Below are 26,984 nucleotides of genomic sequence, written 5' to 3' on the forward strand. Positions count from 1 at the left end.
CTCAGCCTCATAGGAAATAAACACCAGGGTTGCCAAACGTCCTGCTCTGACTTCCAACCCAAGAAATGGAAATGACCGGGTCATGGTCATACAAATCATTTGTATTTGTCTTATACTAAGATCATTTAATATCATCCTCCTGAACTTGAAAAATCTGGAGACATTTATTTCCTGTAGTCTGATGTTCTTGCATTTTGATGACCACCTAGGTGCTAGGGGAGGAATTGGATGCCTGTAACTTAAAGTTATTGGAACTGGATGGAGCATTACAAAAGTTCTCGGAGCAGAATGGCCAACTGGGTAAGCCGCTGACCAAGAAGGTCGGGAAACTGACGGAACTCCACCAGCAGACCAGCAGGCAGGCCGAGACTCGGTTCTTCAAGCTCAGCCAGGTATGTGTTCCAGGCCAGGAATCCAACTTCTCAAGGGCAGAAATTCTCTGTTCTGTTCTCCTCTTTTGAAAATAAATAAAAAGATGATATTGACAATGGTGAGAATAATTTATTAAGAGTAGCTTATTTCATACAGCACTTGTGTTCCTAAGAATTAGACATACGGAACTTGCCTTTATTTGATATCAAGCCATATCATAAATTTATTGACAAAGGTGGTCATGTAAGTACACTTTTGGGGTGAATATTTTGTAAACTGGGAAAGTATTTTTGTAAAATGTATATTCATCCATTAACATTTCACAATTCAGTTTGTGTGAATTCAAGTATCTTAAAGTAAGATATGTATATAGACATACAGATATTTAATAGCTATCATTTACTGAACATGTTCAGGTCACACACATCCATCATAATTGTTGAGTATAGACTCAACTGTTGCTAATCCATTGTGTATGTTTTCTGTAACCAGGGACAAGTTCAATTAGGATTTGGCAACCAATGAATGACAATATTGAAACCTGGAATGCCATAATCCCCACCCTCAGTGAGGGTGGAATATAGAAGAGGGGAAGCAGAAAAGGGAGCTAGATAGCTGAATAAGAGATAAGAAGAGAGAACTTTCTTTAAAGACAGATTATTCAAGCATAGGAAGTACTTGGACTTTACCCTAAAGTCACTGGGAAGTCCTTGCAATATTTTCAACAAGGACATGCTTTTTCATGATATCTTTTGTAAACTGAAAAAGGGGGGAGGATTCCTATGCAAAGTAACCTCACTGGGTGCCAATTGTAAGTACTAACTGGGCAGGTCATGGTGGGGAGTCCCGCCCCAGGCCTATAACTTCTTTAGTGAAAGATTTTAAGCCAGCCCTCCCTGTCCACTGTTCTTGTGCTTCTAGAATAGCACACCTTTAAAATAAATCCTAACCGAGAGAGCCTATAATCTTGTTAACTACCCTGTGTAATCCAATCACCGCCTTCTAATCTTCTCCAGTCTTCCTTACATACCCACCTTAATTTTTAAAAGAAGCTGCAAAGTTGTTATTCTGTGAGATCTTGCTCCCTGCTATAGGTCATCGGTTACCTCAAAAAAACTAATAAAAATTATCTATGGGTTTGGACTTTTCTTACGTTGACACTTTAAATATCTCAGATATTATAATGATCAACTATAGGACTATTGTATCCAAAAAGAGACAGAAAACTGATTTAAAGTTCAAGAAATAGAGGTTTCATTTGTTATCTGAATGTTAATGATTTTCTTAGGCAACATCACATTTAGAAGAATACAATGAACTGCTTGAATTCATTTTGAAGTGGATTGACAAAGCTAAAGTATTGGTACATGCAAAGATTGTGTGGAATTCTGCAAAACAACTTCGGGAACAATACATTTCACATCAGGTAACTTGGGGAAAAATAGTTCTCAAAGAGTAACTAAAGGAACAACTTAATTTAAGTGAAAAAACTGAGAAAACTTAGAGGTCTGTAATGCCAAATTACTGTAGGTGCTAGATTTTAAAAAAGGAAAGAGAGAAAAAGAAAAAAAAAAGAAAGAAAGAAAGCTAAGGTAGCCCTATGACGTGTCCAGTCGTTTGACAGTAGTCACCTGTGAGATTTCATAAGACTGTATAAATAAATGGGTACCCTCCCCTAGACTTTCCTTTCTCAAGACAAACATAATTGCTTCATTTTTTGCTGCTGCTTTGAAACAGTTGTATGCTGGGATACGGTGGGGAATTCTTCCCCATGAAGAGATGTAGTGACCGACGGAAAGATTATGTAGGCTCAAGTAAGATTCCGGGGAAAACCCAGCTCTGCCATTTAGGGCGGTGTGATTTGGATCAAACTACTTTCCCTCTCTGAACTCAGTCTTCCCATCAATATGATGGAGATGCGAGTGATTTATCCTGCAGAATTAGTACAAGGATCAAATGGTAGGTAGAGCTCATGTGCAGACATTAAGCACATGATCTGACACGTGGGTGTTGAGCTCTCCTGCCTCCGCCTTCTCAGCCCTCCGCCTGGCCTGTCTCCTGGCTTTCCACAGGAAGCGGTTGTCAACTGGGAACCAGAAATGGGTCCACATCACAAGGTGGCCGCATTGCTTCATTTCCTCTGCAGCTTTCTCTGGGGCATGTCATCCAGGAAATTATTTCATTCTTTTATAACTCGGGTTTGAATTAGATATAGATATCTAACAGCTGTTATCTTTCAGTAAAATACAGAATGCCTTTTAAGTTACATGGATATCCTCAAGTATTTTAGGTTTTCTCTTTCTTTTATTCTGATTTCTGTATGCTTATGTCTTTTAAATCTATTCTCCTATCTATTCCAGTTGACAGGACTCTAAGATTAAAGCCTCATTTTCTCCCTGGACTTCTTTAACAGGCTTCTAATTGGTTTCCTGTACCCACAATCTTTCTTCTATAGTCAATCACACACACTCTCTCAATAAATCTTTCTTAACAACCCCAATCTTCTACTTAAAGATATGCTTACATATTAACAGACAAGACTTATGATACAACTGGTTGTAAACAATGAAAAAAATATTCAGCCTCATTAGAAATCTACAAATACAAATTTAAGAGAGAGAACACATTTTAACTATCAAGTTAACACTGTTCATTAAAGTTTATATTTAAAGAAGCAAGAGCTCTCACATACTCCTGGTAACCTGATAAAATCTCTTTGAAAAACAATTGGCAGAATGGATCATGATCATCAAAATGTCCCTACTCCATAGTCCACAATGTAGAAAATACTTTATGCAGGATTAGTCACGAGAGTGAAATTTGTGGAATTTTAAAGGAAACATAAATGTCAGTTCATTTATCTGAGTAAATTTTTGGATATAATAGAATTGAATGCAATCTTTAAAACGACCATAAAGGCTTTTTCTTTCAAATAACTCCTTTGCTCATTTGTTTATTCAACAAACATTTATGAAGTATTTTTCAAAGGTAGGAATTTCAGGAGGCACTTGGAGTACAAACAGTATTTCCTGTCCCTGTCCCCCGAGGGAGTTGATAATTAAAGGGAGGAAGGAGATAGACAGATCTAGACAATAACACTCCAGGTGATGGTGATGAAGGCATTAAGGGATCAAGTTGCTGAAGGAGCCCAAAGTGGGGTGCTCCACCTAGGCTGCCAGGTTTGAGAAGGTTAAAGAATTATCCTCAGGAATAGGTGATTCTGGGCTGAGTCCTGAAAGACAGGCAGCCCACCTGTGTAGTATAAGAGCGAGGGGAGCTCTGCGTGGTGCACTGGAAGGAGCACTCTGGGGGGAAGGTGTTGAGGAAGGGGCTGGTAGACAGAGGCCTTGGAGGCTGGAGTAGATAGCAAACGAGAAGGCAGATCATGGAAGCTGGGTAAGCACTTGTACTTGATCCTAAACTCACTCTGAAGCCTTTGACAGATGTTCTGCAGGCAAGTGACAAATACAGACTTGTATTTTTAAGGAAGATGACTAAACTGCCCTGTGGAAATGAGCAGGTTAATGAAGGCAAGATGACATAGGAGGTGATTGATTAGAAGGTGGCTGTAGTATTCCAGGAGGAAGCGACAAGGCCTCTCTTTGGAGGCTGAGAGAAGACACAAGCAAGGGGTGTTACTGAGCTAAAATTCCGAATGTTGAGACTGTGGGAGTGGCTGAATGGGAGGGAGGAGCCAAGGACAATTCCCAGGCTTGTTTGACGTGGGCAGTTGGGTGGGTTGAGTACAGATGGACAGATATCGGGTGTTGGTGGTTACCTCCCATGAGACTCAGGAGAGAACTCGGCCTGCACACACTGTTCCAGCGAGTTCTCTTGTGCCTGCCTTGGTAACTGAAGCCACCTGAGTTTATCCAAAAACAGTGCACAGAAAGAAAATGCATGTTTCCAATGTCAGGTGAAAAAGAAAGATGGGAAATTGTACGTGGGTTAATATCTCTATTACCTAGAAATGTACCCACACGTAACAGCAGTTATAGCTTACTTAAAGTTATCTCTCAGGCATGGGATTATGGAAAATTTTATTTATACACTAGAGACCCAGTGCACAGATTCATGCACCGGTGGGGTCCCTCGGCCTGGCCTGCACCCTCTCGCAATCCAGAATCCCTTGGGGGATGTCAGACTGCCGGTTTCGGACCAATCCCTGCAGGGCAGGCCGAATCCATGCATATAAGATCTTTGGTTAATCTCTTCCTGCCTTCCCCTTCCCCACTTCCTTCTGAGATTCATCAGTTTGTTCCATGTTTCCATGCCTATGCATTGAGCATCTGCCCCCTGGTGGTCAGTGCACATCATAGCTACTAGTCCAATGGTCAAACAGTCGCTTAGGCATATATATATATATATATATATATATATATATATATATATATATACACATACACATATACAGGGTGGGCAAAGTAGGTTTGCAGCTGTGAGTATGTGAAACAGAGTTTATTCTTTTATTATTTACTAATTACGGTATTATTTATTTATATTATAACTGTAAACCTACTTTTGTCCACCCCATATATAATGTTTATTATGAGAAAAAGTGTACTCTATTTTTTAAAAAGATTTTTTTATTGATTTTAGAGAGGAAGGGATAGGGGGAAGGAGAGATAGAAGCATCAATGGTGAGAGAGAATCACTGATCCCTGCTTCCTGCATGGCCCCCACTGGGGATCAAACTGTAACCTCCTGGTTCATAGGTCGATGCTCAACCACTTATCCACACGGGCTGGGCTGTACTCTACTTTTTAAAATCAGAGTCTATTGCCTAAGACTAATGCCCCACCTCCCACTTGTCTTTATGCATCACTCGCCCAGTACCTGCCCGCGTTGTGCCTACTCCCCTCGGTGCTTTTGCCGGTGCTGCTCCCCGTCGGTCAGCATGCAGACATCCTTCAGACTCAGCTCCAAGTGAGGCTCTTCCAGGAAGCCTTCTCCAACTGCCTGCAGTGCATCTCACCTCTGCATTCCTCACCCCCGTCTTCTCTTTCACTCCACTCAGGCCGTGCACAGCACATGGTTGTCAATCCACTCATGTTAGTGGTGCTCCCAGTAGATGGTACGGTCCTGAATGACCAGGGCGTGTTTCATTCCTCTAGGGATCCTAGGTTGCCTCTATCCCCTTGTCTCATTTAAGGCGAGTGAGCAAAATTTTGTTGTTTGTTTGCAGAGCTCTTGTTTTATTTTCATTTCGTAGTTATGGAGTACGAGAGCTGAAATGCATCTCCTTCATTGAAATACATGTGATGAAAGACAGGAGGCCCAGCGGCCTGAGGAAGCCACCCTATGTGGCTGCTCTTGCTGGCATGCTCTGCTCCTACCTTCACCAGGGAGCACCTCAGGGTGGTAGGCAGAGCCCGAGCCTAATGGTCCAACACTTAATAACACGTGGCCTCAGCAAATTGTTTACCATTTCTGAACTTCAATTTCTTATTCTGTGAAATGGGGTTAATAGTAGGTAGGGAGTGGGCACAGGGGTGTGAAGATTACATCCTATGCCGTGCACATGGGAAGGGTGAATTGCGTCTCCTTACTCCCTTCCCAGTTGGATGGTGTTTACACCACACCATGTTGATTACCAATACCTCTCCACCTACCTATCAATATCATGAGTATTGATCCTTCACTCTAGACCATGCTGGAAGAGTCTGAGGAAATTCACAGAGATCTGGAAGCGATGGCTGAGAAGTTGCAGCACCTCGCTAGCGTGTACTATACAGAAAAGATGTCTCAGCAAGTGGCCGAACTGGGACGGGAGGCGGAGGAGCTGCGGCAGATGATCAAGCTTCGTTTGCAGAATCTCCAAGATGCTGCCAAGGTAAAAAATAGTCATCATTTAAATTGAGAAGTCCATTAAAAAAAACATGCCCTCGCTGGTTTAGCTCAGTGGTAGGGTGTCGGCCTGCAGCCTGAAGGGTCTCTGGTGCTATTTCAATCAAGGCACGTACCTTGGTTGCAAGCTCCTCCCCGGCCTGGGTGCTAGTTGGGGCTCGTGCAGGAGGCAACCAATCTCTGTGTTTCTCTCACATTGATGTTTCTCTCTGTCTTTCCCTCTCTCTTCCACTCTCTCTAAAAATCAATGGAAAAATATCCTCGGGTGAGGATTAAAAGCAAAACAAAACAAACAAACAGTGGTGCTTTATAGTGGAGGTATAGTGCTCACCTCTGCTGAGCCTTCTTTGACTGTGATGCTATTCTTCATCTTGAACTTGAACTTCAAGTGCTTAAGTAATGACATGCGTGTTGCTTTTCCTCCGCAGGATATGAAACAATTTGAAGCAGAGCTGAAACACCTACAAGTGGGTCTGGAGCAAGCCCAGACAACGCTGGCCTCCCCGGAAGTGGGACGCCTTAGTCTCAAGGAGCAACTCTCTCATCGACAGGTGAGCAAAATCAACCCGGGGCGCTGAGCGGGAGCCTAGATTTTAAAAAGAGGAGAGTGAGGAAAAATGATTTTTAAACTCAGTTATAGTCTTAGCTCTATATGCTAAGTGTTTTTAAATATATTTTTATTGATTTCAGAGAGGAAGGGAGAGGGAGAGATAGAAACATCAATGATGAGAGAGAATCATTGATGGGCTGCCTCTTGCCTGCCCCACACTGGGGACCGAGCCCACAGCCCCGGCATGTGCCCTGACCGGAATCGAACCATGACCTCCAGGTTCATAGGTTGACGCTCAATCACTGAGCCACAACTGACCAGGCTCTATGCATTGTTTTTGTAATATTTCTTGGAAAATGTTTATAACTTGTAAACACGCTGTAATTTGTCTCTTGCTTATGAGAGAAAGTCTTGGGTATAACTATGCTCTCGCACTTTCAGCACCTGTTGTGTGAGGTGGAGTCGCTGAAGCCGAAGGTCCACGCTGTGCAGGCCTGCCAGAGCGCGCTCCGCATCCCCGAGGACGTGGTCACCAGCTTGCCGCTCTGCCACGCGGCCCTGCAGCTGCAGGAGGAGGCCAGCCGGCTGCAGCACGTGGCCATCCAGCAGTGCAATGTCATGCAGGCACGTGCGGGGGTCCCCACGCCAGCCCAGCAGCAGCCAGGGTCATGGCTCCTTTACTGAGCTTGTGAGGGCTCAGCCCTCAACACACACCCAGAGTGTGGACTGTGACAGATGGTTGTGGTTATGTAAAATTAGGGAATGAAAAGCTATTATTTGGATCACCCATGAAAGCCTGGGGAACGCTCTATAAAAAGATATCTGTTGGTGAACACTATCTTTTAGCGATATTTTTAGAACAACAGCTTATAAAGGTTAATATTCTATTTAGCCATATTTTTTGCCTCGATATTCATCTGAGAATCATCTAGAACCTTGAAATATGACTTTACTGCTAGCACTTATTACAGAATTTTTTTCACATTTCAGCTTATTGATGCACTAAATGCATTTTCGTGCCTGAGAAGTGCACCCAAGTATAACTCTTAGTCTCTTTAATAAGAGAAAAATCATTTATTAGGAAAATATAATACTATTTACTTCATATCTCATTTCAACTTATGTCAACTTATGTTGCACCATTTCTTTCTTTCTTTTTTTTTTTAAATCCTCACCCGAGGATATTTTTCCATTGATTTATAGGGAGAGTGGAAGAGAGAGGGAAAGACAGAGAGAAATATTTATGTGAGAGAAACACATCGATTGGTTGCCTCTTGTATGTGCCCTGACCAGGGTCCAGGCCGGGTAGGAGCCTGCAACAGAGGTACTTGCCTTTGGTCGAGATCGAACCTGGGACCCTTGAGTCTGCAGGCCAATGCTCTATCCACTGAGCCAAACCTGCTAGGGCTCATGTTGTACCATTTTTACCCAAAAATTATGTACATATCCTCTCATTACATTGCTAATGGCCTCTTTGGTCAGCTGTCCTTATTCCATATATTGTCATTTGTTAGGCAGTAAATTCCTGGGAATAAAAGTCACGCTGAAGTAATTTTTTATCCTCTACTCTAGCAGTTACCAAGTGCCTTACATATATATTCAGTATTCTTAGATGGATAATAACTGTGTTTTTACACTTTTCCTACCATGTCTGACCATCTTCATTCAGATCAATGAATAGGGGAAGATAGAGCATCTCGCCACTTAATTGCTTTGAATTCCTGAGTAATCTCAGCAGCATGTTTTAGAGAGAAGGTTCTGGAACATCTGAGCAAAGTTGAGGCTTTGGATCACCTAGGAATTTTACCCATCATTTCGTTATTCCCCAGACACACAGGTGATAGTTCAGGCTGTAGTTGGCTGACAGCAGCACAGCGTTGCTTCCCCACCTATTGATATGGAAAGATAAGGCTGTGGCCTTTTTTCCCCCAAAGGAGGCTGTGATGCAATATGAACAATATGAACAAGAGATGCAGCGCCTCCAGGAGCTGATAGAAGGAGCCCACAGAGAGATCGAGGATACGCCCGTGGCCACCAGCAACATCCAGGAGCTGCAGGCCCAGATTTCTCAGCATGAGGTGAGACAGGAACGCAGGAAGCGGGGCAGGACAATGGCCGGATTAGAATCTGTGACTGGTTTCCAGTGAATGAGAGAGAAAGGTCCTCCCTGTCATGCACATACGTGTGCGGTTCTTGGGCAGTCTCTTGGGCTGTGTTTGCATTTTGAGGCCTACTGGCATAAATCTTCCCTCCCCCCCCCCCCCCCCAACACACTTTTTTTGTTTTTAATATGTTTTCATTGATTTTTAGAGAGAGAACAAGGGAGAAGAATTGATCAGTTGCCTCCTCCAGGTTCCCTACTGGGTATCAAGTTTGCAACCCAGGCATGTGCCCTGCCAGCGAATCAAACCTTTGACCTCTTGGTGCATGGGAGGACGCTCAATCTACTGAGCCCTGCCGCCGGGTGAAAAACTGATTTTTTTTTTAGGTGATTTCCCGAGTCCCCAGATCTAGTTCCTCAAAGAAAATAGATTCTAATCTAGTATTTTGGGCTCCAAGTTAGTTTTCACTGCAGCAGGCTCTATCTGGGCTACCTCACTGCCCCAAAGAAAAGAATGATGGGCTCAGACACAAATGACCTGCCCAAGGTCATGAAGCTGGTTCCCAGCACAGACAGCTGCCAACTGTTCTGGCTCCTGATCAGAGATCTGCTCATTTTGTCACATTCTCCTCCCATCCCCCTGCCAGTTCTAAACATCAGTGTAGACAAGTGTTAGCTTTGTCGTGGGATTTAGAATAAATCTTCAAATCAATGATGACCTAGCCCTGGGCAGGGCTCATTGTATGTATAAAACAAACACAGGAAGGAAAGTGCTGAGAGGAGTAAACCTGATTTGAATGCTTCTTCCTGTACTTTCAGTCTGCTGTTAATAGAACTAAATCTTGATGAGAGCCTGATTTCCTTATGGATAACTTGAGCCCGTAGAATAACTGATAACTGATTCATTTCCCATTTTTTTCTGTGACTTTTCAAATGTTGCATTTAATGAGAACATTATCCTGCCACTTTCAAATTGTAGGAGAGCACACACAGGCCTGTTGCTGTCCATCTGGCCTAGGCCTGCCCCTGAGTGCAGGGGGCAGCCACAGAGGGCAGCTCTCCTCGGAGCAGCCACTGCTCCGGAAATCCCCACCGATATGCTCATCCTTTATAATCATTTTCAGAAACAACCAGTAAAAATTAAAAATACATATGCTTTCTGAGAATAGGGAACAGGTCAACCCAGTCAGTGCTCCATTTTAATAGAGCAGACTTGACCACCAACCCACAAAGTTAATGGGAGATAGGCAGGCTTATCTTAGGGAAGAAAGTTCTAGATTGCTAATTCTGCTCTCAGTCACATAGGGTAACTATATATTGCAAATTCTCATGAGCATAGGAAATCAATATTCTTTGGAGACAAGAATTGCATTTTTTTTTAAAAAAAATCTTTATTGTTGAAAGTATTGCATATGTCCTCTTCTTCCCCCCCCTCCCCCTCCCCACCCCCATTGATCCCATCTAGCCTGCCCCACCCCTGACCCCAGGCCTTCCCCACACTATTGTCTGTGTCCATGGCTAACATTATGCATACAAGTCCTTTGGTTGATCTCTTGAATTGCATTTTTAACAAACAACCCAGATGAGTTTTACACACAATTGAGCTGGGAACTGCTTAGGCCATGGGTGTTGACTGTCAGTGTGGGCACCCTTGGTACTGCAGTCTTGAATGGGAGTGATCATCTATGTGGGTACAAAGGGCGGAAGGACTAAGACTCATTGTGCTTCACAGAGATTCCTCTCACCTACCTGATGGGGCAAGCCATTGTAAGAATGCACAAGAATTTGTCCTATGGGAACTGAATTCAAGGAGTACAGTGAGCTGGTAGTTGTCTTTTACTAGTATATGTGCCTGTTACCTAATTATTAATAGAATACCCATGTGTTAGGCATGAGACCAGATATATAGTAAATAGCTACTTAATCACTACTATATTTTTAAAACTGTTTAGGTTTAATTAAGTATCTAGCAGCCCTAGTAGGTAAAGAAGTGATGATTCCTACTTTTTAAATCCTTGCTTGAAAAGTCCCTGTACTATTCTAGATGTCAGAAGAATAGGCCAAAATGACAACAATAACAAAATGGTACACATGTGTGTATACATATGCATATATACCGATACATGTCCATATACACAGACTTACACACACATATATGTAATTTTGTTATTGTTGTCATTTTGTTTGTTTCTGAACTTCAAGTTCAAAGCTCTAGTTTGAATGTGTTTTTAAAATGAGTGTAAGTATACAGATCTGTATATACTCACTCATTTTAAAGGCACTGACATTTAATATCTTTGCCATAAACTGTTTTGTACAAACTTTTTAGACAAAGGAGCCAAATAAGAGGAATAGGAAAAAGTAATGGTGTTGTAGTTTTAGGAATAAATTTTAGAATATACACTTTCACTTTTTAAAAGAAGTAGTCATCTTTTAAGTAAGAATATAATGTTAATATTTTAGAATTATAGTTCTAACTTATTATTTTAGAATGTCAATATTTTAGAATTTTTTAAAAAATATATTTTATTGATTTTTTTTTTTTACAGAGAGGAAGGGAGAGGGATAGAGAGTTAGAAACATCGATGAGAGAGAAACATCCATTGGCTGCCTCCTGCACACCCCCCACTGGGGATGTGCCCTCGGCCAAGGTACATGCTCTTGACCAGAATCGAACCTAGGACCCTTCAGCCCGTAGGCCAACGCTCTATCCACTGAGCCAAACCAGTTAGGGCAATATTTTAGAATTTTTAAGAGCTGTGTGCTGTCCAGAATATATTTTCAATAACCTCCTGGTAAAAGGTTTAAAATCCTCTATCTCTCAAGACAATTTTTTCAACAGGAAACGTATTTAAAAGCTAGTAAATTTGAGCTGAATAAGTTCAAAGCTCCAGTCTGAAACATGTGAGGCCTGGTAGAGAACATGACGGATATTTTGATAGATGCAAAAAATTTTATTTGGGGAGTCATCTGCATTAAAAAATCAGGCTTTCACATGTAATAGTAAGCTCATCTACAAAAACAGCTCCCAGGGACACAGGAATGGCAAGCAGTCTGCTTACTGCCCAGGTCTGCACAACTGACTGCTCTATTGGAAATATTCAGTACGGAGCTGAGCTTTGCATGTTTCTGTAATTTTAGTCATCACATGACCTGATTTCCATGGCATGCACCATCTGGCAGTGACAGGTTCTTCAGGCGCTGGAAAGAGAGCGGCAGGCTCTTCAGGTTACATAAGTTCCTGACTGCGCACGCAGCGTCCCTCGGGGTTAGGATCCCTGGCGGGAGCCTGGGTGTCCTGCCCAGCGGCTCCGGCCCCTCTGCGCCCCCGCGGCGGTCCGGCTCCGGCGCCCAGCGCTGCAGGCGGCTCGCTGCCCCTCGCCCTCCACATCCTGCTTCCCACCGTGGCTGCCGCCCGGCACAGCGCTGCCATCTCATTGGTCAGCCGGGAGGAAGATGAACGCGGCGAGCTGTTTCCTTCTGATGCCGCTCTGACACTCAGGGGGTGGGAACATGTTTCCCCAGGAGCTGGCTCAGAAAATCAAGGGCTACCAGGAGCAGATCGCCTCCTTGAACTCCAAGTGCAAGATGCTGACAATGAAAGCTAAGAACGCCACCATGCTGCTGACGGTGACGGGCGTGGAGGGGCTGGCGGAGGACTTGGACCGGGAGCTCCTCCCAGCCACCTCCGCCCACCCCTCTGTGGTCATGGTAAGTAAGGGTCAAGGCCAGGTTTGCCGGCGCCCTGCACTCTCTCTCGCTCTCTGACTGCACCCTGGCTCCTGGCTCCTGGCTCCTGGCTCCTGGCTCCACGTTTACTCTGGCTTATTTTAGGGATCAGAAGTAGGTCTTGCCGAGGAGAAGTGAGGGACAGGCTCCTGAAGTCTCTGCTACATTTGGGCCAGAGCCAATATTTGACACTGTAAACAATGACAGTTGACATAAAGCTATTTGCTTGAGACTACTGAATTACTTAACATGCCAAAGGTCGGCCCTGCATTTGTTTATAACTGAGCAAGAACACTGAGAGGCTCTAAGTATTTAAAACAAAACAAAACAAGATACCTTTGCACAGTTTTCTAGTTTTCTGGGGGATGGGAGAATCATGCTACATATATTGTGTGCTTTCCAAGTTAAAACATTGGCTGGCTAGATATGTGTGTTTAGTTGTAGAAATGTTTAGTAAAATATAGAAGAAGGGCTATTCTTAGAAAACTAAGAAAATAGAAGGTCCAAAGCTTAAGCTTTGGATTAAAATAAAAAAGTACCACTAATTTCTGCCTGCATTTATTTCCCCATCACTTCGCATGTAACATGCATGAATTATTTTGGTAACTCAGTGAGTTTCAGTGCTGTGTAGTGTCCACACATATGTGCTGTGCCACGTCCAGTGCATAACCGATGCGTAGGTGACATGTCCCTCAGGGTGCAATTGGCTTCTCAGAATGTTTGAAATTTGAGATGTTCACAAAAGTCCAAGCTTCATTTGATAGACCCTTCCATCATGTGTACAATTCATGTTCTTTTAAAAAATTATTTATAAAGGTACAAGCAATCAAGAAAAGGAAAATAAATTAGAGAACTATTTCATCAACCACAAAACTTTTACTCTGATAGGCACCTGCTAGCCCTGTTTCTTTACAAATGGTTCCTAGCTTCATGTTCACCTGCACCACACTTTTAAATACTGACACAAGTGTAACACAAGTGTGCATGAGATGCGGTCTCAGTCATTCTAAGCTTAGTTATACTAGTGTAATGATCTCTGTTTGACCTCTGCCTGACCAGGTCTTTTGTTGCACAGCTAATTGATTTTTATGTCCTCTGGGCTACCTTTTGTGTGACAGATGACTGCAGGTCGCTGTCACACTCTGCTGTCACCTGTCACCGAGGAGTCTGGGGAGGAAGGAACCAGCAGTGAGATCTCCTCTCCACCTGCCTGTCGCTCCCCGTCTCCTGTGGCAAACACCGAAGCTTCTGTGAACCAGGTACCTACCGCCCGCTCGGGGACCCCCTCGCTGTGCTCTCTGGATGGCTGCAGGACCTCATTCCTGTCGGTCTGAGGGTGTGAATCCTGGCCTTTGAGAAACACACCGTGAAGTGTGACAGTTGCACAAGCTGTGATTGTCATGTGAAACCACTCCTGGCTTTACAGGTCATCTCCTCTCCAGGGCTCCTGGCAATGAGATGAGCAAAAACTGGGTCACAGAAATGATAGCTGGAGAAGGCTCTGTTTTAAGGCATGTGGCTCCGGTGTCCGACAGCTCTCAGTAATGGAGCCCTGCATCCTAACAGAAAAGGAAATGTAAATGTCGCCGTGTAAAATAACATGGTTCTATTGCTCTGTGAACATGTATTGATGTTAGTTTTGACAACTACCAGCTCAGATTTTTTAAAATATTTTTTTTTATTGATTTCAGAGAGGAAGGGAGAGGGAGAGAGACATAGAAACATCAATGATAAGAGAATCATTGATCAGCTGCCTCCTGCCTGCCTCCTACTGCGGATGAGCCCACAACCCAGGCATGTGCCCTGACTGGGAATCAAACCATGACCTCCTGATTCATGGGTCGATGCTCAGCCACTGAGCCAAATCAGCCAGGCCCAGCTCCGATTTTGAAGATGGAAAACTTTGGTTCGTCAATCATGCTTTTGTTTCATTTACTAATGGTCATCCAATTGAAAGGGCTGGCTGCCAGTTTATATATTAGAATGCCCAAGTAGATTTGAGCTTTTGCACTTACCATTCAATAATCTTAAATTTTATTTTTTTATAAAACAGGAACAATGCCTTGTTTTGAGATGCCTTTTATCACACATTATATTAAAATAGATTCTATAAAAGTATGTCAAAATTTTTCATGGAAATATTAAATAGAAATAAAAAAGACACTCATATAGTAATCAACAAATTTTAAGGCATGTTGAGTAATACTACCTTTTTCTCATTTAGCCGAAACAACTAAACATTATTTAAAAAATTGTGTTACCATAAAATTACGTAAATAAAAAAAGGAAAAGAAAGAAAATTATGTAAATGTTCTAAGAGGTTTAGCTGTATTATCAAGGAAGAAATATTAAACAGAGTGCCCGAGCCAATGTGGCTCAGTGGACTGAAGGGTCCCTGGTTCAATTCCAGTCAAGGGCACCTGCCCGGGTTGCGGGCCCGATCCCCAGTGTGGGGCGTGCAGGAAGCATCCAATCAATGATTCGCTCTCATCATTGATGTTTCTATCTCTCCCTATCCCATCCTCTCTAAAATCAATACAAATATATTGAAAAAAATATTAAAGTGAGCAAAGACTCTATTAACTATATTACAAATTGATCATACTTTTTTAAATTTTAAAGCAGAAGCATTCAAAATAGGGTTTCTGTGATAAAGACAATCCCTCACCCCCCCCCAGAAAGGAGAATAAAATTGATGAAGCCTTTAGATAAATAGTTCTCTTGGTTACAATCTCTATAGCTTGAGGGCAGTTAGCGGTTCATCCATTCATCAGCTACATCCTGAGCGCCTGTTCGGAGTGAGGTCTTGTGCCGGGTCCCAGAGGTGCAGCAAAGGGGAACACAGCTGGGCTCCCTGCCCTCCAGGCCCTTGTAATCTACAGAGAAAGATGGCCGTGGGACCAATAATATCAAAAGTGATGAGAGGAAATTGAAAAACAGCACAAATGGGGAAGTTCAGGGTGCTCTGGAGGATTTGGGGAACTGTTCTCCAAATTCTGATTTTAAAATATGCATTACTCATTCTTTGAAATGTTCTTTCCTGTGGTCACATATTTTAGGATCAGAGAAACATGGCTGCAGTCAGCTGTTGATTGTTTAGAAAAAAATATATGCCTAATATTCTTAACATTGAACAATAAACACTGGCCTTGAGACTGACTCTGTGGGAAGAATATCCCTTTTCTGAAAATATAAGTCTCGATGCTGCTTCTCCTAAAGTGTCTTTCAAAGGACATGAAAGTGCCTTGTAAATGATAATTATTTATCATAATTATTTTAACTGTCCAGCTCAAGCAAATCCCCAAATTGAGTGAGATTATGCTTTATCTTAATCCTACTTGTCACCTCTCTCCATCAAAGGCAACTATCAATTAAATCACATTATTAATCCAACATACTTATATGTGATACTACAAATTCTTTCTTTTTAAATTTCATTCAGTTTATGTTAGGCAGCTCTACTAGGCGGAAGCTATTAAAAAGCCAAAGTGTTATGCTTGGTGTTGCCCTAACAAATTGACCCCATCATCTATGGCCACATGCCATTCTACAGTAATGTAAGCCAGGGGAGAAGGAATAAATACAGCCCTGGCCGGTTTGGCTCAGTGGATAAAGCATCTGCCTGTGGACGAAAGGTCCTGGGTTCAATTCCGGTCAAGGGCATATGCCCGGGTTGCATGCTCAATCCCCAGTAGGGGGCGTGCAGGAGGCAACTGATCAATGATTCTCTCTCATCATTGATTTTTCATCTCTCTCTCCCTCTCCCTTCCTCTCTGAAATCAATAAAAATATATTTTTTTAAAAAAAAAAGAAAGAAAAGGAACAAATACAACTTGTCCAGTGAAGCACTGGACTCACAAAAGTTTGTCTTGAAACTGGGAAGGACATTTAGAATCCGCATACGTTCCAGTTTTCAGACTCAAAACACTGTACAGAATGTGCACAGCTGCTTTATACAGGCGCAGCGGTTTAAACAGGTTTTGTGCTTGCTGCTCCTGTAAGTAGATCCCTGTTATAGAACGAGCGGATCGCCCACTTTCGGGGTGTTCTGTCTCTGACAGTAGCTGTTAGCTGAAATGTGGTTCCGGTTTCACCCGCCGCAGGATGGATGAGGGAAGCAGCCCCAGGGTGGGCTGCAGGCTCCGTGGTCCCGGTGGAAGCGAGCCAAGCAAGACTGCAGCTCCTGGGAGAGCTGAGGAGAGCACAGCTTTGAAAGGGCGATAGTGTAAGGGCTGGGGCGCTGGGCTCCAGGGTAAAGGTCAGCGCAGGTCCCAGCTCTCCCTCCTCTCAGCTGAAAGTCCTTGGCAAGTCCCTCAGTCCCCGCATCTGCAATGGGAAGCAGTGCTGCCGCTTTCACACAATTGTGAAAAAAGTTTAAATATGATGTTAATCGTTAAAAGTACCCTTTTGACTGGAAAATGGTGATGAAATGGTATAGCTATAGTTTTCCGAATTTATTTCCTTAGGAATCTACTGGATAACAACTCTTGGAACTTAGGCACATAAGTCACAGACACATATTTCTCAGGGTGATTCCTCAAAATGACAAAGATTGCCTTTATTTGGTACCTACTTAAAGCACTGATGGATTTATTTTATTGAATCTATAAAATAAATGTCATCCTCAAAGAGGTCCAAGTTATTCATCTACAAAAGGTGGTATATGTTCAAATCCTTAAAACACACACACATAACAGTTGTCATTCCTATCTAACAGGCCTGAGCCACACATACACAATCATAATCAAACACAAAAGCGCCAGAAAAAAAGATATTTTGGTAAGAGATTTATTTTATTCTAGCTCTTTTAAGAGCCTTTTAACAATTTATAATAGAGCCTTTAATTAAAAATGTTTACAACACTTAAAGCAACTTTTCCCTTGAGGACAATAATAGTATATACATGTAAATAAAGTAATAGGCTTAAAGAAGCACTTTGACATGGATGATTCATGATGTACATGTGTGTCTGCCTGTTATTGCCAAACAGCAGGATGTGCTCCGGATCAGAGACTATACCATTTCTCCTTCAGGGAGCTCCCAGCCTGAGAGCAGCAGGGAATTACAGTAGATCAGGATGCGTGCTCTGACAGGGAGCACCTAAAATCAGGCTGGAGTCCAGGATTGGTCAAGGATGGCACCTTTAACTTTAAGACAAGAGTGCAAGTTAGGCAGTTGTAAAGTTTTCCAGGCAGAAGGAACCCCAGGTAGGAAGGTGAGCTATCAGGAAGGAAAATGGCCCATAAAGGCAACTGCAAACAGTATCGGTGGAACTGGAGGAACAGATTTGGTGGAGAAGGAGAAAGAGAAATGAAGCTTAGAGGGATGCAGGAAACACACCCTGAAGGACCTTGGATGCCACACAAATGAATTTGAACTTGATCCAGGCGCTAATAGTCAACTGTTGATGAAAATCGACTAGAAGCTTTGTACGGAAGTGAGTTTTAGATGGATCAACCTGGGTGGATGTGGACAGTAGAATGGAGATGCACCAATTCAGAGCCAGGGAGGGAGTTAGGGACAGAGCTGCTGTCAGAGCCAGGCCCAGACTCGAGCTGCAAATGGGAGAGACAGCAGGGGGACGGCGGCCACCTGGACAGCACCGCTCCACATCCAGGAGGCAGCCTCTCCTCTGTTAGAGTTGCTGCGGCCCCGTGGACACAGCGTCCAGGCTTCCTTCTCTGCCTTCCGATTTGCAGGAGAAGCCATGAATCTGGACTCTTACCAAATCTCCCTGTCTCCGTGAAGAGTAATTTAAACAATTTGAAACACTGTATAAACCAAGCTACAGGGCAGCCAGTTTACAGCCGGGGAATGGGGGAAGGCGCTGTAATGAGAATTTGCACCAATGCTGTGGCAGGGGCACGCCTCAGTAGAATGTCATTTTGACATAAGCAGTAGGTGATAAGGGGAGAAGAAATAGCAAATAAATATCAAGTCTTTAGCTTAGGTGGAAGACGGATAATGCTTTATCATTTCTTCCTAAGTTCATTTGTCACCCTCGATTGCTTTTTAAATGTTGAGTTGAAAGAGACTGGGATATACTCATTCAACTGTGTATGTGAGTCAGGAGCTTATAAATACACCCACGTTTGAGAATGAGCGGAGAAAAACTACAAACGAGAAAGACTGAATGACTAGAGAGCTGGGTGGAGAGCAGAGAGATGAAAGGCAAGTGTTTCCAGAAAGGATGGCCGGTGGCATGGATGCTATTGAGCGGTCAAGCCAGGGAAAGGCTGGAACATACTCCTGTTATTTCGTAGGGAAGAGCCACTGATGATGAGGCAAGAACAATTGCAGTGGACTCGTTAGGACTGAAGCTCAACTGGGCATTTAGAAGTTGATTGAGGGTGAGAAAGTGAACATATCAAGCGTAAACTACCATTTTCAGAAGCTGCATTACGAACCGAAAGGGAGGAAAGTAAGAAATAAACGGTGATTACAAATGTGTATACAGGTATATGCACATGTAACAACCCATCAGTGATTTGTGACATTTCTAATATATGATATCCTGCAAGAAAATAGTTATGAAAGAAAGACTATTTGCAGGGGTTTTCAGAGGGAAAAGATTTGACTCTGTGTGCTGAGGAGAAAGTCAGGAGAGAGGGAGAGGATGTTAAGGGACCGAGCCCTTGAAACCAAAGATGGATGGGATTCTAGGAGGGTGAGCCTTAAGCAAGGAAACTGGCCAGAATAAGATAAAGGTGAGTGTGAATACAGACATACTTTTGGAAATTTCAGAATTTTAGGAGTATCTCTCGGGTTTCTTCATTGCGTGTCTGTACGCATGTGTGTGTATGGGAGCATGCACATACATGCATCCTTTACAGTAAAATTATATTGAGTTCTGGTTGGGGTTTTCCAAGTGAGTGAAGCAGAGGTCAAATGGACAGAGGAAACGAAGCTGTTGGCAAAAGAAAGGTTTAAGTAACTTTAGATGTCACTGGTGCACGGGGGTTGAACCAAGTCAGTGCTGACAGGCTATCATGTTCAAGGGTGTGGAGGACTGAAGTGGGTTGGAGGCGCATGAGGATGAATGAATATGAGCTTTTCCAAGGACTGGAGAATACCAAAGTCACCAACCAAGGAGGTGACAGGGCTAGGAAAGGAGAGGAACCCGTCTCCATGTCCCAGTGCCATCAGTACATGTTAGAGACTTATTTGGAGCCTCGGCAACAGCAACAACATAGTTAGGTCTCCTGGCCCTTCACCTGGGACTGTAGTGAATCCTCAGAAGCACCCAGTGCTTGCAGAGGAGGGACCAGTGCAGGAGATGGGAGTGACTGGCCCCAGGTATATGACTACGTGGGAGGAGAGTGCCAACTGGACCTCAGGTGCCCTGGCTTCATGCCATTACAGGACCCTGCTTCTCTCCTCTACTGACCCCAACCACCAGGCCCCTTCCTGCTGTGGCCTTGGTTTCTCAGGCAGCAGGGACCTTCTTCACTACATCTTCCCAAGACATTATTATCCCTAAGGTTCAGGTATTTAAAATTAACATAATTTTCTTCAATAACATAACTGTAAAAGGAGTGAACTTTATAATAGCAATACCCAGAATCTAAACATTACTCACCAATTCAACTTCTGTTAATATACAGATAAATAACCACAGAAACAAATGGAAACACATGACTTATATGTCTTGATATCATAGATCCTATTGTCAATATTAATAAAATATGTAATATGACTTATAACCCAAGGAATATGAATAATTCAAGGGCCTGGTTTTTTTATCATTCACTTTGATTACTTTTTTGTGTACTTTCCAGGAACTGATTAGAAGGGAGCCTTTTTTTATTTGTTTCTTAGAGTAGTTTTAACTTCCCTATTATTTTTTCCCATTTTTAAAGTGAAAATATTTAAATTAATTTCCATGAAGAATGAGCTCTCAAATATGGAAGATCTGGCTTATCCCTGAAAAATGACTTTCTGTAGATTTAATTTTACTTAAAGCAAATTATTCAGAACTTTAAGCAATGCATTAAGCAGAATTTTAGAAAAGGTTCAGAAAAGATTACTTAGGGTTTTTGTTTGTTTTTCTATAGTAGTTAATCTTTAAATACGTGTACCACATCAATCCTTTGTATTTCCATTTTAACAAATACAAAATAAGAATGAGTTTTGACAACTTTTATTGCTAAATTTGTTGATTTTTTTTTTTTTTTTACATAAACTGAAATTCTAAAGTAACTATAATGTGCTTTGGTACGACTTCTACATTCTTCTTGCCACAAGAATTTACTCACTTTAATAGTCTGTAGCCCTGCCCTAGCCGATTTGGCTCAGTGGATAGAGCGTAGGCCTGCAGACTGAAGAGTCCCAGGTTCTATCCAGGTCAAGGGCACATGCCCTGGTTCTGGGCTCAATCCCCAGTGGGGGGTGTTCAGGAGGCAGCCAATCAATGATTCTCTCTCATCATTGATGTTTCTATCTCTCTCTCCCTCTCCCTTCCTCTCTGAAATCAATAATAATAATAATAATAATAATAATAATAATAAAAATAGCCTTAGCCCCTGGGACAGGTGTGAATCCTCCCCCCGACAGACAGCACGCAGGGCATGCGGACCCACACTCTGTCTTCCCCTTGACTCCAGCGCTGTGCTTTGCCCGCACAGGATATTGCTTATTACCAAGCCTTGTCTGCTGAGAGGTTGCAGACCGATGCCGCGAGGATCCAGCCCAGCGCGCTGCCACCCCAGGAGTTCTATGAGCCAGGGCTGGAGCCCTCGGCGACCACTATGCTGGACAACCTGCAGCGTTCCTGGGAAACTTTAAAGAACGTGGTAAGTCATTGAAACGTGGACCGGTTTGAGCCCACCAGACACCCATGACCTTCGTGGTTGCCTTTTGCAATCCACACAGAGAGTTTACACATGCCCTGCACCACTGACCACCCTCTATTGGGCCACAGAGGGAGAGCAGTGAGGAAAGCAGTGTCATAACCTAGAAGATAAAGGGCGAGGAAGCGTTTGGTAATATCCCTTTTCTGCTTTAGATCAGTGAAAAGCAGCGCACGCTCTATGAAGCTCTGGAACGCCAGCAGCGGTACCAGGACTCCCTCCAGGCCATCTCCACGAAGATGGAGGCCATCGAGCTGAAACTCGGTGAGAACCTGGAGCCGGGCCGGAGTCCAGAGAGCCAGATGGCTGAGCATCAGGTAAAAATAGCAGTGACTTCAGTTTCCTGCATGACTTCATAGGGGCACGCTTGTGACTGGTCACCGGCCCAGCGTGTGTGGGGAGAGCAAACTGACATTTTTTCACTGTATCAGCTCTCACCGAGTAAACAAGGTTCCAAATGCTGGTGGTTTCCACTCCTGCTTCAGGGCGGGATCGAGGAGAGAAAGAAAGGAAGTCAGACCTTGAACCTAATGAAAGGATGCTGCATGCATTGATGTTGCTTTTTTATTTTTATTATACAAAGCGTAGTTCCTTTTATTTTTTTAAAATCTTTATTGTTGAAAGTATTGCATATGTCTATTCCATGCTTGTATTTCTTTTATTTTGTTGTAAACTGTTGTAAGAATAAGACACCCTTCCATCTACCTTCTCTGGGTATTGCTGTTCTAAGAAACTTAACCATGTGCCCAGCACCTCCCATTATCACTTAAGAGAATAGCTCTCCGACTTCAATGGGCAAAGAAACAGTTGAAGAGTAAGGGCTTCTAAGTTATAATCTTGTGCTTGTTCTTGCCTTGAATTCTTTTTTAAAAGGTTACGTAAACTAGGCAAAGCTATAACATTCTATGAGAAAGAGACAATTATATCAACCTAACCCAGAAAGCTATTATTTAAAATGCATCAATTTAAAATGCATGATAAGAAAGTGCCTATGTTAAAATCTGGGTCATGCTTTAGCATTTTATCAGGTGCACTATTGATGCACGATCAGGTATAAAGGAGGTGCAAGGGTACGACGCTTACATTCACCTAAATATTATCACCATGATGTGGGGAAGTGCTGTCTGCCCCGACCAAAGCTCAAGGGCATGTGACAGCCCTATAGAAAGCAGAAGAAAAGGAAAATATTTTTAGATGCAAATTAAGAGCTATAAAAGCATGACGTGCTATGTGTATCTACCAAGTACACGCTTATCTTTCCCCTAATTTGCATTTGTGTAGTTTCAGAACCTTGGAATATCTTGTTTGTTCCTGTGTGCGGTCTAAGGTGAAATGGCATTCTTTTACAATATAGGAGCTTGCAGTATAACATGAAAATAAAGGCATTTTATCTGGAGACAGCGTACTGAGAATATGGCTTCAGGTTTTTGACACTTCTGTGACTGTAAGATAGAGATCAAAGTGCCTAGCATCCATTTGAGGCCTTATTTTGGGTCTTTCTGTTTCCCAAAGTCACCCCTAGTCAGTCTGGTTTGGGGAGGGTGCCATACATAAATATATAAAATTAAAATGAACCTCTGTTTACCTAAACCAAACCAATCGTGAGGATAGTCAGGGACTTCGGTGACTATTACAGTGTGGTTTTCCCTGAGCTCCACAGTCCTCTTTAACTGACGCCCCAGTTTTCTGATTGTCAGGGCCACCTCATTGTCATCTGAAGGGGTTTTTTAGGCAGCCTCAGTGTGCTCCTGGGGCTCTGTCTACAGTGTTGCAACCCCCACCCCATCACCCATGCTTCCTGTCCCTGGAGGGGACCTCTCTCCATTCTATCACAGCTCCCTTTGAGCTTCCAAAGGAATTTGGCATAAATTATCCCACGGCTGCCCTAGCCAGTTTGGCTTAGTAGATAGAGCATCGGCCTGTGGCCTGAAGGGTCCTGGGTTCTGATTCCAGTCAAGGGCATATCCTGGGTTGCAGGTCCAATCCCTGGCCCTGGTCCGGGGCATGTGCAGGAGGCAACCAATGATGTGTCTCTTTCACATCGATGTTTCTCTCTCTCTCTGTGTGTCTCGCCCCCTCCCTCCCACTGTCACTAAAAATCAATGGAAAAATATCCTCAGGTGAGGACTAAAAACAAAACTCTAATAAATTATCTGAAGGCTGGAATAGAGTGAATTTGAGTGTCACTCGCTTAGATTAGCAGAAGCCCATGTTTCTGGAGAGGATCGCACAGCTCACCTCTCTCTCCTTCCGGGTCCTCTCTGCCTTTGTTCAAGGCTCACCATTCTTATGTCCCAGGTGACTGACCCCTCCCCCCCCAAAAAAAACAACAACAACAAACAAACAAAAAAACAAAAACCCTTTCCTGGGTCAAACAGGACTTAGAATCTTTGTGAAAACAGGGTCCTGGTGATTTGCCCTGGTGATCTGCCTGGTGACATTATAGAGTTGCTGATTGAAAATGCAAATTAGCTCCCAGTCACCACCACCTCCATGCCTCCAGGCATTCCCATGAAAACACATACAAGCTAAGCATAGAGCAAATTATTATTTTGTTCAATGGATTTAATGGAGAAAACTCAAAATTGTATATTAATGCTAAGTATTGTAAATTAGAAATGAATCTGTAACTTTTCTTGTAATGAGGACCAACCATGTGACTTTTTCTAAGTTGAGAGTGGTAATGCTAGCAATCATAGCAGTGAGAAGAGGTAGCTAATTCAATGATGACTGCCTATTAGAGCTTAACAATTATGTTAATGCTCTAATGCAGTGGTTCTCAACCTTCTGGCCCTTTAAATACAGTTCTTCATGTTGTGACCCCCAACCATAAAATTATTTTCGTTGCTACTTCATAACTGTAATGTTGATTCTGTTATGAATCGTAATGTAAATATCTGATATGCACAATGGTGTTGGGTGACCTCTGTGAAAGGGTCGTTCAACCCCCAAAGGGGTCGTGACCCACAGGTTGAGAACCACTGCTCTAATGAGAGGGAAAGAAGTATAAGTAATGTGTAATGTCTCATGTAAACACAAGTCTGACATTTTCCATCTGACCTACTTTTTTCTGTCAGAATCTATGTTCTACAAATTCTGGGACAGAGCTGCCCACATGAAAAGCTCATGGTATCACAGCGTCTAAATTGGTTCTTAGCTTCTGGAATGGTACTTAAAAAATTCCAAGCACTGCCCAGCCAGTGTGGCTCAGTCAGTGGTTGAGCATCAACCTATGAACCAGGAGATCACCATTTGATTCCCAGTCAGGGCACCATACCTGTGTTGCGGCTTGATCCCCTGCAGGAGGTAGCCAATCAAAGATTCTCTCATCATTGACATTTCTCTCTCTCTCTCTTTCCCTTCCTCTCTCTCTAAAATCAATAAAATAAATTTTAAAAAATGTCCAAGCACTACTGTAGAATCACTGTTTCTAAATTCCAGCTGAATGTGGGTGAGAAAGTCCAGTACGTTTTTTATATTTCCTAGAAATTAATACAAACACTTCAGTTGTTATTTCTTCCCCAATACTCGCTCAGAAGCATTCATGTTTCTTTTGAGAGCTAACTGAATTCCTACATTATTCCTTTAAACTTTTGTCCAAATCTACTGAATTTGGGTGGAATACTGTGACTTTCCTGTTATCCTCTATACATTGTTTGACAGATTACATTTTCAGACATTCACGGGCTCATACTCTGGCTTGTGGCTGTTGTTCTGAGCATTTAGCCCTCTGTGATGGGACCTCCATTGTCATAGGCAGCTAACACTTTGTGGGAGTGTGTGGTCTCTGCCTCACCAAGCTCAGTGATGGATAGTAGACAGAGCTCTGAGGTTATTTTGTTTTGGTGTTAATATGTACAGCCACTCAACATTTGAAATGAACTATGCTGCTGTAGATAGTTCTGAAAGTCACCATGAAATTCATGTTCACATTTGGTGTTGAACTAAACCATCTTCTCTCTAGAGTGAGTCATTTTAGAGAAGCTCAAGGTAGTTAGTTCTCTAAACCACGAAAGTGTCATGCACACGCCCGCTTCTCACCACAAGCCAGAAGCCCAAAGACTTGCCTTTCATCTTCCTCTCCTCAGTTTTGAGTCAGACATCCTGGGGAAGCAGCTGGCCACCAGCCGAGACAGGGCTGGGGGGGAAGGCCTATTTGACTGCTGGCTGGATCCTTTCGTAATAAAATTGAAGTGAAATTCACATTCTATAGCAGTAACCATTTTAAAGTGTATGATTCTGTGGCATTTACAAAAACATTTCATCACCCATAGAGAAAACCCCAGGAAGCTTGGCTGTGAAAAACTGTAGCTGTCTTCCAAAAATATCCGCTCTCCCTTGAGAGTAAACAGAAGCATGAATAGAGAGGCTCCACTCTCACAGGATGAAACTTAACCGTGCTAGAATCTCTCATTTCCTAGTTCTTTCATTACGTCTTCAGAGCATTCAGGGTGCTGCCTCAGAACCTTGCGAGCTGGAAACGGAAGCTGGTGACTTCACTCTACCTTTGATTGGTCAAAGCGACTGAGATTTAAATGAGGAGGCTTTTGTTGTTGTTGTTGCTTCATGATTCAGATACATGTTTTCTCTGTCAAGAGTAAGAATGAGTTCAACCAGATCTGTTGAGCATCTACTATGTGCACAGCTGAAATAGATGAACTTTTTTCACTAATTTGTGGTTTAAAAAATCTACTATAGGGTGGAGTGGATTACCAAGATACTGCACCAAAAAGAAAATTTTAAAAAAGTGATTGTGGGGTACAGCAGTGGGAAGTAGCTAGAAGGAACCTCTTGCAGGTCTTTGGGGAGAGGCAGATTTTGAAAATTTGGAATGGCAACAGGAGTGGGTAGGAGGCACTATAAATGTGCTTGTGAGGAAAGCCACAGGTGTGCAATAGTGAGGGGGCTATTCTTGCTCAACAGAGGGTCAGTGCAGGAAAAGACAATGCGGTCCAACTAGTTATGGAGAAGCCTTTAAATTAAACAGACCAAATAATGCAAATGTTATATTTTTGGCAACCAAATACCAAGAAGTTATTATAAGGTAGTATGAAATAGTTTACTGGACAAAAAGCATCTTTAAAAATATATTTTTATTGATTTCAGAGAGGAAGGGAGAGGGAGAGAGAAATAGAAACATCAATAATAAGAGAGAATCATTGATTGGATCAGCTGCCTCCTGCACTGGGGATGTGCCCTGACCTGGAACCCAACCATGACCTCCTGGTTCATAGGTCAACCCTCAACCAGTAAGCCACTCTGCCCAGGCCAAAAAGCATTTTGAATGTATAGGAAGCAAGATCAGTCTGTAATTCATTACAATCCAATTATAATATCCCACTAAGTTCTTTGGTGGAGACTGACAAGCTAATTCTAAAATATATGGCAAATGTATGAAAAGATATATATTGAACTTTGAAAGGGTCAAGAATAGCCGATGCAACCTTGAAGAAGATGAGTAAAGTTGAAGGATGTATCATTTAGAGTGAGACAACGCTATAGTGTTTATGGGAGTGTGGTATTGGCACAGACAGCC

General features: G+C 42.8%; 1 protein-coding gene across 2 annotated transcripts in view; it reads left to right on the plus strand.

Annotated features, from left to right (window-relative positions):
• Nucleotides 1-26,984, plus strand: part of SYNE1 (spectrin repeat containing nuclear envelope protein 1) — a 392,090-nt gene that overhangs the window by 237,614 nt on the left and 127,492 nt on the right. Inside the window, exons 86-95 of one of the 2 annotated variants that reach the window (XM_059700015.1) lie at nt 210-392; nt 1,661-1,798; nt 6,020-6,205; nt 6,648-6,770; nt 7,211-7,393; nt 8,704-8,847; nt 12,396-12,581; nt 13,718-13,858; nt 21,224-21,391; nt 21,604-21,765. In XM_059700015.1, the coding sequence (XP_059555998.1) occupies nt 210-392; nt 1,661-1,798; nt 6,020-6,205; nt 6,648-6,770; nt 7,211-7,393; nt 8,704-8,847; nt 12,396-12,581; nt 13,718-13,858; nt 21,224-21,391; nt 21,604-21,765 (1,614 nt within the window). Of the gene's footprint in view, nt 1-209; nt 393-1,660; nt 1,799-6,019; nt 6,206-6,647; nt 6,771-7,210; nt 7,394-8,684; nt 8,848-12,395; nt 12,582-13,717; nt 13,859-21,223; nt 21,392-21,603; nt 21,766-26,984 lie in introns of those variants that run through there. The other variant, XM_059700013.1, reaches the window with a different exon arrangement.

Source organism: Myotis daubentonii, chromosome 6 (assembly GCF_963259705.1).
Source record: "Myotis daubentonii chromosome 6, mMyoDau2.1, whole genome shotgun sequence".
In the NCBI taxonomy this organism is placed as follows: domain Eukaryota; kingdom Metazoa; phylum Chordata; class Mammalia; order Chiroptera; family Vespertilionidae; genus Myotis; species Myotis daubentonii.